This window comes from Anolis sagrei, chromosome 6 (genome assembly GCF_037176765.1).
Source record: "Anolis sagrei isolate rAnoSag1 chromosome 6, rAnoSag1.mat, whole genome shotgun sequence".
Classification (NCBI taxonomy): Eukaryota; Metazoa; Chordata; class Lepidosauria; order Squamata; family Dactyloidae; genus Anolis; species Anolis sagrei.
In genome coordinates, this window is record NC_090026.1 from 97090623 (window position 1) to 97108088 (window position 17466).

The 17466-nt window shown below is 36.8% G+C and overlaps 1 protein-coding gene across 3 annotated transcripts in view; it reads left to right on the forward strand.

Moving 5' to 3' along the window:
* The window catches only part of DGKB (diacylglycerol kinase beta), a 305929-nt gene extending 288808 nt beyond the window's left edge, over positions 1-17121 (forward strand). For all 3 annotated transcript variants that reach the window (XM_060782155.2, XM_060782153.2, XM_060782156.2), the window contains 3 exons: positions 5188-5308; positions 6681-6741; positions 13497-17121. In XM_060782155.2, the coding sequence (XP_060638138.2) occupies positions 5188-5308; positions 6681-6741; positions 13497-13604 (290 nt within the window). In that variant the 3' untranslated portion in view covers positions 13605-17121. The remainder of the gene's footprint in view (positions 1-5187; positions 5309-6680; positions 6742-13496) is intronic.
* The last annotated feature ends 345 nt before the right edge of the window (positions 17122-17466 follow it).

Consider the following 17466-nt stretch of genomic DNA (forward strand, 5'->3'; position numbering starts at 1 on the left):
AAAATTAGAAATCCCAGGATTCTATACTATTGAGGCATGGCAGTAAAAGTGGTGTCAAGCTGCATTACCTCTGTCTACAGTGTAGATGTATAACTTAATGAACCTATACAGTAATACCTTGGCATATAAGTTTAATTTGTTCTGTGACCAAGGTTGTAACTCAATTTGCTCATATGTCAAATCAAATTTCCCAATTGACATGAATTAAAATGCTCTTAATCCATTCCAGCCCCCTTAAAATCATGCCAATTTTGTTATTTAGCTTCAAGATCAGAGAAGATGCTGGTGGAGGCAGAGGAGACCACTCTACCCCTCTCCCCTATCCTGGCCCCACTCATGATTGGTGAGCCAAGAACAGGTCCAAAGACATAAATCATAGAATCAAAGAATCAAAGAGATGGAAGAGACCTCATGGGCCATCCAGTCCAACCCCCTGCCAAGAAGCAGGAATATTGCAATCAAATCACCCCTGTCAGATGGCCGTCCAGCCTCTGTTTAAAAGCTTCCAAAGAAGGAGCCTCCACAGTCAGGAAGTTCTTCCTCATGTTCAGATGGAATATCCTCTCTTGTAGTTTGAAGCCATTGTTCCGCATCCTAGTCTCCAAGGAAGCAGAAAACAAGCTTGCTCCCTCCTCCCTGTGGCTTCCTCTCACATATTTATACATGGCTATCATATCCCCTCTCAGCCTTCTCTTCTTCAGGCTAAACATGCCCAGCTCCTTAAGCCACTCCTCCTAGGGCTTGTTCTCCAGACCTTTTATCATGAAGCATAGATTGCACTGTAGTACTGAGCTGCAGATGCCTGTGTGTCCTTCCTCCCTCCCTTCCTCTCTCCTTCCTTCCATCCTTCTTTGTCCTCTTTCCCTCCATTGTGTCTTTCTTCCTTCTTCAGTGGAGGGCATGTACTTGGTTTAGGGGTGAAAGCTGTGTGTGTGCCTTCTGCCTGCCAGCCAGCCTCTCATGCCCAAAATGGTGGCAGAGGCAGCAGCCTTTTAGGCTTCTCAGGAGACAGCTTGGGGAACTCGTGATGCCAATCTCGGCTTGCACTTCAAAGGCAAAAATTGAAGGAACTAAAGCTTATATTTCAGAAAACTCATAAGTGGGATGCTCATAAGTCGAACTTCCACTGTATTTTGAAAGTCACATTTGTGTTTGCATTATTAAATCTCTACTGTTCTTCCCATCAGTCAATTACTAAGGAACTGATATCTCTTAGGTAACCATCCTAGGTGTGCTGATTGCAATGCAGGTTGGTAGGCATAGAGGTAAGCACAATATTAGTTTATGATAGAGTTTTTAAAAATCCATCATGTTACAAGTGCTAGATTACAAATCCCATACACCTCAGGTTTCATAGTCAGGGATGTCTCCTAAAGTAAATATGGTGAACAAATATCAGCACGTACTATCAGTACATGCCAGTTAAATGGCTTGAAACTGCTCCCTTCTCAAATTGAACAGTTGACAGCTCAACAACACTTGGCCATTTATTTTTATATCTAAGCACTGACACATTTTATTATACTTAGCAATAGTTCAGCTGAAAGCATACGAGCTTGTGACATAAAGCAGTCTTTGGCACTCAAAGCAAAAGCAGTTCCTGCGTCTGTGTATGAAAACATCCTTACCTTCCTGCACCTTGCAAAACTATGTTGTTGGTTGGTTTTAACAAATAACACAACACTCTCTAAGCAGACACTGTAGTGAACAGGATGTGATGCAGAGCTCTGAACACTGCATGTTTTTGAGGGCTCTCTGGCCATCAGCCACATCTCAAAAATCCTGTGCTATATTTTAACTAGACCCCAAACTTTTTCCACATCATGATGATTACCATGTTTTAATTACATTTAAGCAGCCATGTATTCTCATCTCTCTAAAGACAAACTGCCAAGAGAGAGAGATTTACCATCAACTGATGATGTTTTTTATGTAAATGTACTTGACTAAGTGCAGTAACCCCAAATTTTAATAGAGACTTTCAATCTATTGCCAGGTCTGCAGTATTTATATATGACCAAGATGAATTGGGTATTTACAAAACAGCTCCATTATAGAGGAACAATTCTCCAAGTGTAAATCACCATTTCTAATCAGAGTACTAGTGCGTTCCTCTCCACCCCTGCCCTTGTTTATTTTTTCTTGATTTACATTCTCAGAGATGTTTTTTAATGTGGCTGCTCTGTTGGACAATGCCGCGCCCAGTTATGTCTTGTAGCAGATTCTTCTCAAAAGCTCTTGGGTGTTTTAAGTGTCTCATCCAAACCTTCAACGGGACAGTACAATATGGGGAGAGTCTTTCCAAACATTGTGTTGCACAGATTTCACTTTGTCTCTTTAATTGTTCAAGCAGCCTGATGGGAGGAAATGGAAGAAAAATCTCCCCAGGGCCTTTGTTCCCCACCCGCATGCCTTGTACATACACTTTGGGAATGAGGGTAAAAGGTCAGATGCCCCTCAACATGCCATTCACAAGCTGCTGACATCAGCAGTCACTCATGAGAGCTCGCTGTGTTTACTGACAGTGCTAATCTGAAGAGACGCATGAAGTAGTTTGGTTTGTGGAAGAGGGCATGAGCCGCATGGTGCTGTGCAAACATTCCCACACAGTCTGATCGGTCATTTACGCTGAAAACAAGTGAAAGTCTTCATGTCATGGACAAAGTTCAGCATAGAGCCAACAGGCTCTCAAGAAACCAAGGGCATGATAAAATAATAATAGGGAGGGGGAGTCCCTGAGCTGAGTAGTTTTATTCAAGCTTGACTCAAGCTTGGACATATACTGCAGAAGCAAGATGTGCTAAGTTTTATACTCTACCCATGTTCCATTTTATGTAAAATAAAAAGCATGCAGTTTAGGTAGTGCTATCTAGAAGTGGAAGATGCCTGTTATGACTGTACAACCTGTTGGGTGATTTTTGTGTCTATCTCAGTCTTTCACCCCATTTCTAAAATTTGCTATATCATACAGTCTATGATAGGAGAGCCTACATCTTATGCTTTAGGACCAAAAACCTCAGTAACAAGTGCCAACATAAAAGCAAAAAAGATGGTTCAATCAGGTTTGTGTGTTATGTGTCTTCAGGGTGCCTGTAGACTTTTCGTAGGGCCCTTCTACACTACCATATAAAATACAGATTGTCTGCTTTTAACTGGATTATATGGCAGTGTAGAAGGGGACTCAGGCAAAGAATACTCAAATGTGATTTTTCTAATTCTTTTCTCTGAAATATAGCCTACAGCGATTCCTTGGTGGTCTCCCTTCCAAGTACTAAACAGACTTGTTGAGCTTCCAAGGTCACAAAGGATCTGGTGCCTTGAGATAATGCAGTTTAGGTAGCGCTATATAGAATTCATGTGCTTAGACCTCTAGTGACTCCCCAAACTACAAGCTCCAAAATTGACTAGTGAATCAATTCCAGTGTAGAAGGGGACTCAGGCAAAGAATACTCAAATGTGATTTTTCTAATTCTTTTCTCTGAAATATAGCCTACAGCGATTCCTTGGTGGTCTCCCTTCCAAGTACTAAACAGACTTGTTGAGCTTCCAAGATCACAAAGGATCTGGTGCCTTGAGATAATGCAGTTTAGGTAGCGCTATATAGAATTCATGTGCTTAGACCTCTAGTGACTCCCCAAACTACAAGCCCCAAAATTGACTAGTGAATCAATTCCACCGATTCATTGTGTCTACTTTGTTTGGGACAGCATCCCACAACATCCCACTATCAATATTGCTTTCCTCTTTTATTTCAAGAGTTGGGCACCTTCCAGTGCTCAGAAGTCACAGTGCTTTGGCTGCCATTTCAAGAAGCTGGAAGTTAGGTTGAATCTTTCTCGGTTAATTATTTGGCTTTAGAGGTTCTGTTTTAGAATGAGAGAAATTGTTGTTATGAAAATATGAAATGGAGGAGGAACAGGTGAAAGATTGTATGGTTAAGTGGGCATACAGAAATACTGGGCACAAATATGACTTTAGAAGAAATTGTTAAAGTTAAATTTAAAATGTAATCTTAACTCTATGCTTGGGATGTTAGATGAGTAACTCGATAGAAAATATGGAAGGTTATTGCCATACATGATAACAGCAGCAGGAATAACCTATGCTCAAAGATAGTCTCATTTCATCTCAAGATGATTGGTTTATGAAAATAAGTAAACTTGCAGAAATTGATAAATTTACTACATTGATTGAGAAATCTCTAACTTTAAGGAAGCCTGGGACCTATTTATTGTGTCCCTCGAGCAAATATGGGACCAAATCTCCATCACTTTTTTTTGGTCTAGAAGTGTGTTATTATGTGGGGAAAGGATGTACCAATGGCTCCTTTTTACTAAATGACTGTAGAAAATTGAGAGAATATAACCATGAGACACAGAATGTAAATCCCTTAGATTAGCTAACATATTTTATTTATTTTATTTATTTTATTTATTTACGACATTTATATGCCGCCCTTCTCACCCCGAAGGGGACTCATAGATTGTTTGTAGTTTGTAATTATTGGATTTTTTAAATATTTAGGATGTTGTAGTATTATTCTAGAAAAAAGTATTTTTAATATTTTGTTTTGTTTTTTGTATGTAAGTTTTGTTTTACTCTGTCTTGATAAAAATAATCATAAAAAATAGAATGGGGGAACTGAAACTGTGAAATTAGTCATTCAAGAGTATTTTTCCCATCCCCAAATGCTGGGCTTTCATGTTGTATATTTAGGGGTGTCATTATGAGTCCCAAGGATCCCCCTACAACATTATTCAAATAAATGTTGGGTGCAGCTGCAAGAGTTTGTATATTAAGAGATATTTGGGAAATGTGTAAGCTGAAGTATGAAGGGCTGAAATAGGCATGGAGAAAGACCAAGAGCCATGGTGTAGTTTTCATCTGAATACCAAAAGCAAGTTTTCTCAATTTTAGTTTTACACTAACTATATTCAAGAATTTTAACTTGACTCTGGAGCCAAAACTAGAGATTACAGGGAATACACAACTGTCTGCTTTTCTCCTCCTCTTCTCCCTCTGTTCCATGCAACTTTAATAATTAAAAACATGTTTTGCATTGCACATTTTTATTATTAGATGTTAACTGAGAGGATGCGGAAAATGAGACAAATAGGTCTGTTCAATATCATCCACAATTTCTCTGACTTCTACTTCTGGTCTAAGAACTGTTTGTTTTGTTTTCAGATCTTAGCGATCAGTTGGTAGAAGTAGTTGGTTTGGAAGGTGCCATGGAGATGGGCCAAATATACACTGGGCTGAAAAGTGCCGGAAAACGTCTTGCTCAATGTTCATCTGTTATTATCAGGTACGAAAGTATGTGTATCTCCCTACATAAATGTAAATGTGTTAATAATGGTCAACAAAGCAGTTGGGATCTTATAATACAGGGGTCCTCAAACTAAGTCCCGCAGGTCGGATGCGACCCTCCACGGTCATTTACCTAGTCCTTGCCTTAAACTTTATACTTAGGGTTACGCTAACCTTGAAGACACACAATTGTAATTAACTTGAGTATGTCATCAGCCAAAAGCAGACCAACACTTCCCATTGAAATACTGGTAAGTTTATGTTGGTTAAATTTGTTCTTCATTTTAAATATGGTATTGTTCCTTCATATAATAAGATGTATGTAGTGTGTATTGGGTTTCATTCATTTGTTTCAAACTATAGTCCGCCTCCCCCCCCCCCCCCCCCCAGTCTGCTCTGTTTTGGCTACATTAGATAGGCACTTGAAAAGTAAGTTCATTGCCCTTTTCACTGTATGGGGTTTACATGGAATAGGTGGTGGTGAAACATGTACAAGGGCAATCTGAACATTGTAAAGACTTTCAACTTCAACCCCTGAAGGTTACTATCATGAAGGTTATGCTTCCTAAAGGGTGACAGAAGGGCCACATGCAGAGAAGAGGCTGACTAGTGACTTGCATCACTTAATAGGTTAGGTGCAAGCACAACAGTGCCTTTGTGCACCAAATGTGCACAGCACCCCCCTTCATTGATTTGGCAGGGAGGGTAACTGAGTCTGCAGGTGTTGAAGCCAGCCATTCTTCAATCCACTTTCTCAATGTTTTCAAAGAGGCACTGGTTATTGTGTCTCCTTCAAGTCTAAAATGATTTAAAGGTGAACCCAGTGTTTTCTTGGCATGATTTGTTCAATAACAGCTTCCTTTTTGTCTTCCTCTGAGGCTGATTCAGTTCAAACCCACCCAATGGGTTTTCATGGCCAAGTAGGAATTAGATGTCCACAGTCATAGTCCAGCAGTCTAACCGGTACATCATACTGGCTCCCTGACTCACAGTAGAAAGATATATTGAAGCAATTCTATATGCTTCAAAGGTTGACTGAGGCAAGAATTGGTTGCCTGTCAATGTTTAACTGACAGTGTTTGAAAGTGAGGGATGTTGTCACTGGTTATGTTACCTGAGTGAATTTGGGAGTTGTAAATGGTAACTTTTTCAAGCTGTCTTTCTAGATCCATGCATAGTAGTTATTGTGATGAGGTAAGGTATGTTTCTAAGTTTAGTAGGGCAAGCCTTAAAATGACACCTGTGGTTCTTTGTGATACATGTACAATGTAGGATGTTTCCAGGTGGAATGGGGGAGTGTGTTTTCTGCTTAGAAGAGTAACTTTGTTTTTTCTGGACACTAATTTTTTTCTTTACCTCTTTTCCTTTAGGACCAGCAAGGCTCTGCCAATGCAGGTTGATGGGGAACCATGGATGCAAACACCTTGCACAGTAAGTATAACAGATAAAATTGGTGAGAAGAATGAGAGTATCATAAAGACATTTGCTATAGTGTGTGAAATGAAACATATTATCTCCTCAATATTTCAGAATCCTTTCACACTGCAAAATTATAGAACTGTGATTCCACTGTAACTGCAGTAATATGATCCTATGGAATACTAGGATTTATAGTTTACAATTCTCTACTAGAGAGTTATAGTGTCTTACCAAACAGAAAACCCCAGGATTCCATAGAATGTACCCACAACAGAATTAAGTATCCAAAATCTAAATAAACAGGGCAAACCTTTTGGTGGGTAATGTATGCCATTCAAGATGACAGGAAGGTTTCTGTGCAGCTTTCAGTCGATTTTGGCTCCCATGCCATTGTAGAAATGCATCCAATCTGGGATTCAATGCAAACAAAAGACTATTCAAAGTCCAGGCCTTTTCTACACGAAGCAAAAAAAAAAAAGGTGTACAAAATGACAGAAAATAAAATTTCTCTACCAGAAACAGAAACCACACAAAGTCCCACATCTCAAAGATTCTCTACATGGAGGAACTTTCCTCATTGTATTTTTCCAGCACACAGGAAACCACATTTTCTACTCCCAATTTGATTTTTAAATATCCCCTCCCAGTAAATATCAGGAAAAGATGAATAAATAGGCATGTGTTCCTAAGGCAATATGTTATTTCAGTGGTGCTGAACCAATGGCATCTCCAGAAAGAATGAAAATAAATGCTGGTGTAGAAATTGATGTAAATATACCCTCCAGAAGGGGAATTATAACTCTATGATATGGGTCTAAAAAAGGTAAAAGTCTGACTATATGAAGTGTGCCTAGACATTATAAGGTTTGTGTAAGCTGTGCCATTTAAAACAGCATGTTTATTTGTGTTATTTGTGTTAAAAGAATACATAATAGTTATCAAGCTACAACTTATAGTCCTGCTCTATCTTCTGATAAACCAAGCCTACAGAAATACTTACATTGGGGTATGAATGTTTCTCTGATTAATCTAGCTGTGGTGGGAGTTAAGAGCCCAACGTTTAGAAAACCTGTAAATTGTTCACCTCCAAGGTAAAGAATTCCAATACGTGCCTGATCTGAACTGGTTATGCTCATTGAGGTCCTTTGTTTGTATGGTCTCATGGCCTCTTCGAATTAAAAATTGTAATGACAGAGAACAATAAAAAGAAAATAAAGGTACCTTTTCACAAAATAAATCCACATACTCATAGTAACATAAGAAGACAGTACATTGTCAGTCTCTCATAGATTAACAAGAAGAGGACTAAGAAATGACATCGCAGATCACAATATAGATTACACTACATACGTTCATAAGTTTCAGGGACACATATGTTACATTGGCACAGTGTGTGCTGAAATGGGCCTCTTCTAACTGCCTGGAGGTGCTCCTGTAGTTGGAACATTGAGTTTCCTAAGGATAAACTGCTAAAATGAGATCAGTGGAAATGCCATAACTAGGTAGAACTCTGCTTTTACTCAATAGCATTGTGTTTGGTAACCCAAACAGGTATTTCATGACGTCATTCCATTATTGGGAGAAATATAAAACCTATATTCTTATCTAAAATTTCATCTGCTTCTAAGGCCAAAGGAATAGTTGCAAGTCTAAGCAGAGTTGAAAGAGATCCCTGTCCAATGTGACCACTTCTTATCATATGAACTAGGTTTCTTTTGCATATGGGATACTAACTCTGGGCTGCAGTGTGTTTGGGAACTCTTTGGTGACAAAATTTGATGATTCCGGCACAGTGCTTGGGTACAATCCACTCATCTTCCCAAATCAAAGCTGCTCAGAAGTGATAGAGTCAATCCCTGATCCTAGGAAGAATGTTATAGAGTAGAAGAAATAATATAACTAACTACATATAAACATATAAATGTACAAACTTGTCTATATCTTACTTAACTTTGTAGGAACTTCTCTTGTTTGCATACATTTGAAGCTTGACACTATTGGGTAAACAGGTATTATTTTGGTATGCCTCCCATTATAATGTGCATAGATTATTTTTGTTTACCTATGCACATTTTTTTCATAATTACACAACAGGTTCTTCTTCTTCATCTTTGTATAATTGACAATGCAATTTACTGCATGTGTGCTTTCTGCACCTTTGACAACTGTGCCGAGATGTAATCACCTATCTTTCCAGTTCAGAATGTTAAGAAAAGAATTAGTTGTGACTAATTGCCAATTAATTTACAGTGGTTTAAAGGTGGGGGAGGGGCAAAACAATTGCACCTACTAATTAAATTTAAAATATTCCAAAGTGTCATCTTTTGGTGTCTATGGAATACATAATTTTCAGTTAAGTTCTTTGCTGGATCCTGTAACAACCCCAAGCTTGACAACTTTATTAATTTAAAAACTCAGCAATACCTATTAGTATAAAACATGAAAAATGTCATTAATCATTTATTTTAATTTTGCAGCTCTGTCGTTTTCTCAGTGTGTTTACAAATTATGATGACACGACCATGTTTTCCAATTTACCTCTGTGAAGGGGAAATGGATCAAACTATTTAGGAGTGATGCTAGAGTATATTATTACAGCTTAATTAATGCCAAACTAATTAGATTTAATTTCTGTTGATGCAAAGGCATTGCTAAGAAATTGTTTTAAGTTAACTGTCACAAAAATCTATATTTTAAAACTTTGGAATGGATCACCAAGCATGGGCAGCAATACACAAAGCACAAATCAGGAGCTACTGTATATTAGTGTGAGATAGATAGAGTTTTCTCTGCAAGAGTTGTTCAAAAGGGTGGGTTTTCTCTAGCTGGATAGGGATTCAAACCCATTCTACACAGTCATAGCTCAAAAGTGCACTTCATTGAATTCAAAGAGGTTTACTCTTTATAAGGGACTATAAGATAAACCTCTTAGATATAGTGATCCTAATAGAATAATACATACAGTTCTGGTGTGTTGTACATCAATTATTCCATGGGAAAATAAGTTAAGATGCAACAAGAGTTAAGAATAAGTTAAGATGCAACAACACTTATTCTGTTGAGATTTTTATATTTCTGTTTCTATTTGACTATAAAGTAATTTTCCACCCTAAGAAGCAGACCATTCCCCATTTTAATGAGCCTCTCTTCTTAGTGTACACTTTTTTTGTTTCATTACTATTAGTGAATGACAAGTGAAGGATATTCATTTTAGCTTGAAAATGTCAGGTATGCACTTTAAGAGATATATTTTTTGCCAATTTTAATGAGGTGGTGTTTCTTTTTGAAAGAAATACTCATTTGTGATGTGGATACTGTGCAGATGACAACTGATATTTAATAAGTGATGGTTCTTGTATTAGTCGTAGTTCACTAAAGAAAATGTCTCAGATAGCTTTTGAAAAACTGTTAACGTCACTAGCCTAAAGGCAAGATGTGACCTTTTTATTACATAATGAGAATCATTTATTATCTTACAATGTATCTTAAAGTCACAGACAAAATGCCACTTTGATAATTGCTTTCAATTAGCTTTGAGCATAGCATACATTCATAAAATGTCTTCTCTAATTTAGACTTGAATTAGAGAAAATTGGAGACATAATCTATGCTAAGGTTGTCTCATTTAAGGTGATTTCTAGTTTTATATCAAAGAAATCAAAGTGGGTAGCTATAAAGTACTCTTTTGCAGTGTTTTAAACAAGCCTTTCAATATTTGATTTGATTTTACTATCAATTAATTAACAAATTGGAATGCTACTTCATCATTTTTGACCTTTTTAGTGCATTAGATTTTGACTTTAATTTCTAGTGGTTATTTTGAAATGGAGCATTGAAGTTCATGTTAAGAGCAATGAACAATGTGATTAAGGGAAGTATAAATAAGACATGCTACTGTAATTAAGTGCCTATTTTTAATACATGATGTGTACAAAATTCATTATTACCCCATCCTGCAACAGCAAATTATATGAGAAACAGTTCCGACTCACAGCTTTGCCAAAGGTGGGATATAACAGGTGACTAAGGGATGAGACATCCACAGCTAGCAGTTGGAAAACATGTGGCACTTGACTTATAACTGTTTGGACCTGTATACAGTAACCTGCTCTTGAGAAGGCCTGGGATCAGACACATAGTGGCCCTTGACATCCCTAGTGCCTTAAGTCAGAATATATAGCACTGATGTAATGCAATTTCAACTTGTACATAATAATCAAAGTACCCTTAATGTACAACATCCATATTTTGGATGTTTTCATTTTTTCTAAATACAGTATGGATACCTGTATATAAAATGACATAGGTAAGCAGCAGTAAAGTCTCAGCCTTCAGGCACATCTTTTGTTTTGTTTTACCACTTCCAGGATAGGAGAGGGTTGGAAGGAAGAGAGGATGGAGATGGCATGACCATATTTGCAATTAAACCTTTACAGGTAGTGGCTCCACTTCTTCCACCATTAGCTGAAATGAGGTGTAGAGTAGGACACTGCAGCATTGGTGCTGGTGCCTGTCTCCAACCTTGGCCAGGAGGGCAACCCCATTTTTAATAGCTCCCTTTTCTTCAATCCCATGCTTCCACCACCACAGCCTGGATTTCAATACCTTTTCAATACAACTGTTCTGTGAATAGGAGCCCAGTAACAGCAGCCATCTCCAATAGCAGTGGTAGTGAGGCTCGCAGCCATGTGCTTCTGCCTTCAAGGCATTCATTTAGCTAGAGACAGACTCAAGAATCTGTGAAATGGGAGATAGTATTGATTCCATCCATTTGACAGATCCTTGTGTGTTTCTTTCTTCAACCTCACAAATACAGTTCAGGTACATACATGCTGTAGCTCCAGATGTTTCAAATTTTGGAGCATTTAAGTTTTGGGAATTGTGGATAAAGGATACTTGACTATATATAAACCACTTTAGATATTGCTGGATAATCTTGTAAACATCCAAAATAAAATGTTTCCACCCTTGACAATACTACTTTAGAATTATAATTACCCATGGTGTTTCAGAATTCACCTGGGGAGATACAGATGAAGTAAACAAGAAACAGGCCCTGTCAGTAACTGGCTCAATGCTGTAAAATTAATAACAACAACAACAACAACAACAACAACCTCAACAACAATAAGTATGGATCGTCATTGTTGCAATCCCAGGCGACAGTAGGATCGAAGAGAAACAACTGGAAAAGCTGACATGATATGAGTATTTAAAGATTGAACTGCAAAGACTCTGGCACAAGCCAGTAAAGGTGGTCCCAGTGGTGATCGGCACACTGGATACAATGCCTAAAGACCTTGGTCTGCACTTAAACTCAATCTGCAATGACAAAATTACCATCTGCGAGCTGCAAAAGATCACCCTACTGGGATATGCACGCATTATTCACCGATACATCACACAGTCCTAGACACTTGGGAAATGTCCAAGGTGTGATCCAATACAACAACCAGCATACTGATCTTGTTTGCTGTGTACTATTCGTGTTATGTTTCAAATAATAATTGTTGTTATTGTTATTATTTCAGAGATTTTTCTGCCAGAGCAGACCCAAGGCAGCTCACATCATCTTTAAAAATATGCGTAGTAACATAAAACCATTAACTAAAACAGATAATAAAAGTTTCAAGATTTCTCCTTAACAACTTCCATATTATAAACAATAAAGTTAAAATCAATCTAAAATTCCCCATACAACCATCCGGAAGCATAAGCAATCCCCTTTCTGATTTTTATATCCATTGGTTGACATTTCTATTCCTGCAGAATTTTACCTTCCAAATGTTTGTTGGTTTACGTAAAGGCTATGTTTTATTTTGTACTTTTAATGTATTTTGGTTGTGTTTTATGATAACTGCATTTCAAAATATTTTAAAGACAGAATAAAGAATGTATATATGAAATGAACAATTAATAAAAAAAATTCAAAAGTTTATGAACTAGTAATAACAAAGCTTGATGTCACTGCATCCTGCAATTATATAATACAACATATATTTTTTTCTTTCACCAAATATTACTGTGTGAATTGGGGTTTTTCTTTTTCTGATAGTCAATAACCCTGTGAAAATTGACTCATCTCACCTTTCCAACCTGGCACTTTCCAGATTTTGATCTTTTGTGCCTACAAAGTGTTTCTAACTTATGGTGCTCCTAAAGCAAAGTGGACCCTAATTTCCATCCTAGCCTGCATATTATAGTTAGGCGTGGCTGCCGGATCTACAGTGAAAGAAGCTGATAGAAAGAGAATCAACAATTTGTAATATGGTGCTGGAGGAGAATTCTGCTGATACCCTGCACTGCCAAAAAGAAACATAAATCAGTCCGAGAGCAAATACAGCTCAAACTCTCCCTAGAAGTCAGGATAACTAAACTTAGACTGTCATGCTTTGAAAATGTTATGAGATGAAATTATTACTTTGAAAAGGTAATACTTGTTAACCAAAAAGGCAGTATGGAAAGAGAAAGACCACATTTCAGATGAGTAGACTCAATCAAGGAAGTGAAGGACCTGAGTCTGCAAGACCTGGGCAGGACTGTTGATGGTGAGCTGACTTCCATTAAATCACAGGGTTTCCATAAGTTAGAGTTGTCTAGATAACAATAATAATAACATTTTATATGTGTCAGGATGAGGAAGTCAGAGTTACGCAGTACCTTTCTTTAAAAAAAAATTTCAAAAGTTTATGAACTGTTAATAACAAAGCTTGATGTCACTGCATCCTGCAATTATATAATACAACATATATTTTTTCTTTCACCAGATAAAAATTACCCACAAGAACCAAGCTCCAATGCTGATGGGGCCACCACCCAAAACTGGCCTCTTCTCTTCCATCATTAGCAGAACACGGAACCGCAGCAAAGAATAAGCTTCTTTCATTAAATCCTTATAAAATCAAATTAATAGGAATTTGGAATATGTGTGCTGGAAACCTTTCAGTAGGTTTAAAATGTTCTCTACTATATAATCATGGAACCTTGAAGAACAGTTTCTGTGACTGGGCTAAAATAAAATGATACTATTAAAATAATTTACATTTGCCAGAGTTTTGTAGGCATTTTGCATGAATAAAGCTAATATTTACATACAGTGATAAAGTATATTTTTGTTGCATGCATTGTCATTACTACTTTATAGGATAAAGATATGCTGCAAAATGTCAGGGAAAATGCAGTGCTGCTGGAGATATGATTGTCTTGGGATGTGACTCTCAATATGCTTGCATCAGATTGGTCTTTCAGGTGACATATTAAACTCATTGGGTGTCCTCTGAAGAAAGCACTATGAAATGTATGGCAGCTTTGGTTTGATATCCTTTTTGCTTAATGCTGATGAATGAATCATACTCCACCTTAGTATTATCCAGTTGTCCCTTTTCAAATAGATCATGGAAGATCCCATCACTGCAATACTGAATTGTGAAAGACTAATGTAATTTAATTCATTGAGAATAAAAGTTAAAAATGAAAAACACCATTGGAGTGGGGATGGGATTTACTTCCAAGTTAGAACATCTAATAGTAAGTAGTCTATGTTTAACACTGTTGTCACACATACAACATATTTCTGAGGTAGTGGGTCATTTCACACAATACAAGAAGCAATCTTGGATTTGTCACAATGTTTCTGCTGAACATGAAAATACATTCATTCCTGGCCTCTGCTAAGTGTAGATGTGTAATATATGTGTTTCCACACAAGTGTCACATTTACATATCAGTATTATAAGTGTACACATTAAAACTGCTCATACATTTAAGAAATGGACATCTAAGTGTAATACATGAAAACTGCAGTGACATCACCAGTCTTAGCAACATTTCAAACTTCTTGCAATTTTACATGGAACACTACAATGCAGAAACTGTGCAAATACGTGACTAAATCATAAGGCATATTTTCCTACCCCAAAATATTTATGAAGGCTTCAAGGAACTACATTAATATATACATACATATAGAATTCTGGATCATTATTTTACTTGTTTCTCAAGTCACTTCTGACAAGAAAAAAGCTAAATGCCTGCTGAAAAGGGGTGTGAAAAATCACAAATTACAATTTATATATTATATGTCCATCTTTTGTTTATTTTGTAATGACTTTCCATCAATCAAAGATAGGGCATGATGTTTGCATGGTATTTCCTATAGTTTTGTATTTATGTTACAAATTTTTTTTGTAATAATTTAGGGACAATTTAGGAACTCTTCTTGGGTATGCTTCCATACTCACTTGAGAATTTCTGCATGCATAGACACATTGGATCAGAAAGATTCATTTATGGCTATCATGTGGGTCTCCCTCCTTCCCTCCCTCCTTCCCTCCCTCCTTCCATCCATCCATCCATCCATCCATCCATAAAGGCAAAGCCATTCAAGTTGCTGTCTTTCCCTTTACTTTCTTTTCAATATAATTTTTATTGCAAATATATGACAAATGAAGAAAGGCAGTAGTGTGGATAAAGAATGGGGCTGTTCTTAAAATCTTTTGTCATCTTTCATTGCTGTCTAATATTAAATAGGTTTCTGTGATGTTAAAAAAGAAAAGAGAAATAAAAAAAACATTTTTTTCTAATCTAAAACAGGATAGAAAAGTGGATTTACAGTGTTTTGAAACAAGAGATAGAAAAGTTCAGAAATGGAAAATAGAAAGCCCCAACTAATGCTTCCTACACTGCCTCTGCAAAATATATTTTTTAAAAATCTATTCTTTTTGTCATAAAAAACTTCTTAATTCTGGTAGATTAACTTTCCAGGATCCTTTGGATACCATTGGGGATCCTGTTGTTCTTCTTACTGACTTCTCTATTTCTTTTGTTGTTATTTCTTCATCCCTGTACTATTAATTTTCCCTTGGTGCTATAGAAAACCCGATATTTTCATTTTTCTTCTTCTTTTAAATAGTCAATAAAAGACTGGCGTTCTTCTTTAAATTTGGAAGAATCTGGTGATTATATAAGCCTAATCAATTTGTCCATCTCTAATTATTACAGTGCTAAATTTCTTCTGCAAGTTTGGGAGGATCTGGCAATTGTGCCAGAGCCATCGTTTTTATAATCCATAAGTCTTAAATGGGATTTTCTTTTTGTTTCTGGTAATCGCAAATAATGAAAAACTCTTATTTGGCACATTTAGTCCATTTATATTTAAAGAAAGTATACTCGGCGTCTTCATTTCTGAAATAGTAGGTGATCATCCAATTCTTCATCATGTGGACTGGCAAGCCACTGTAGTTGAAGGCATTCTTTGTCCAGAATCTATTGAGGTTGTCATCTCCTCCTAACCTCCCAGTGTTCTCTTTCTCCTTTGTCCTCTGATCTTTTATCTGGCTCTAGTTCCTTTCTGAACCTCTCATAGAAATCCTGAGCCTTCATGTCTGATATAACCAATACTTTTGACCTTTATAAGAGATTGTTTGTCCTTTTTTTTTTGCTTTCTTGAATCCAAGAACACCTTCTCTTATGATTTCTCTTAATTTCTGATCCCCTGAAAAATGAATTAACAGTATAGAAACAAGGGTCATGTTTTGTGTCATATACGTGCCATTGTCTAATGGGGTAAGCCAGTTCAGCCAACAGTTTTTGGTGTCATATAAAGAAACCTTACACATAAACATGTACGTGGTTAGTTAATTACCTTTGGGAAATTCCCATTGGGTGGATGCAAGTTTAACCAATGGAACTTCAGGAAAGCATGAACAAGACTTAGTTTGAATTTTTCTCTCTTTAACTGAACTTTGGTTGTGCATGTTTTACTTTCTCCATCAAGAAATGTAGATTGTTTGCAGTGCATGATTTATTAATACTCTACCTTTTAATCTATTCCATATGTTGCTAATGATTTTTTCAGATCTCTTTTCCGATTGATTATTGATTGATTCCTTCTTATGAAATGCAGAAGTTTATTCTTTTTCTTTGATCTTTCTGTTGTGTGTGGAATTGTGCATGAACGTTAAATGCATTAGATGCAGTTTGATTTCATTATAGAATTTGGTTGATTCCTGTATATAATTTATGATTAATACAGAAGAATTTAATTGTTGGTAAAAGCACTGTACATGAAAATTACTCATAGCGTTCAGTAAACATTAGCAGAGAAATACCTATGGATGTGATATTCAGCATCAGGCTAAGAAGTTAGATGTCTGTCGCCTAAGCTAAGTCTGTATAGTTTAATTATTTATGGGTCAACATATATGTCCAGTAGTGCAAGAAATACCATTCTCATGTAAGTGATATAAAAATGTACACCTACATTTGATGCAGTGGCTACCCTGTATATTCATGATTCTAAGCCAAATATATCTTGTTGCGTCTGTACCACATGACGTGTACATTGCTTTTATGGAATTCTGGTGACTGGCAATAAATATTTTCACCTGCTGATATAGTGTTCTTCCCATGTCATTCAGTTGTAAAGTCTTTAAGAGTTTCCTTTAGTGTCTCCTATATGATAATTGCAATGACAAAATAGCCCTGAAAACCATAAGTACATTTTTTCCAGTTTTCAGGGCCACAGCTCATAATTCCTTTCTGTATGGAAATAACTGCTTCTTTATGGCTTCTCCTCACTGTGGTATTGAAGAAACTGGTCTGTGTTAGGGATAGTTTTAGGGGGGAAAGTACCCATTAGGACAAACTGTCCTGTCTATTGAGTGCAAGGAAACAGTATCTGTGATACTTTCCAAGGCAAATCTGGACAAAGTCTCTTTGAATTGTATTGAGGTATTA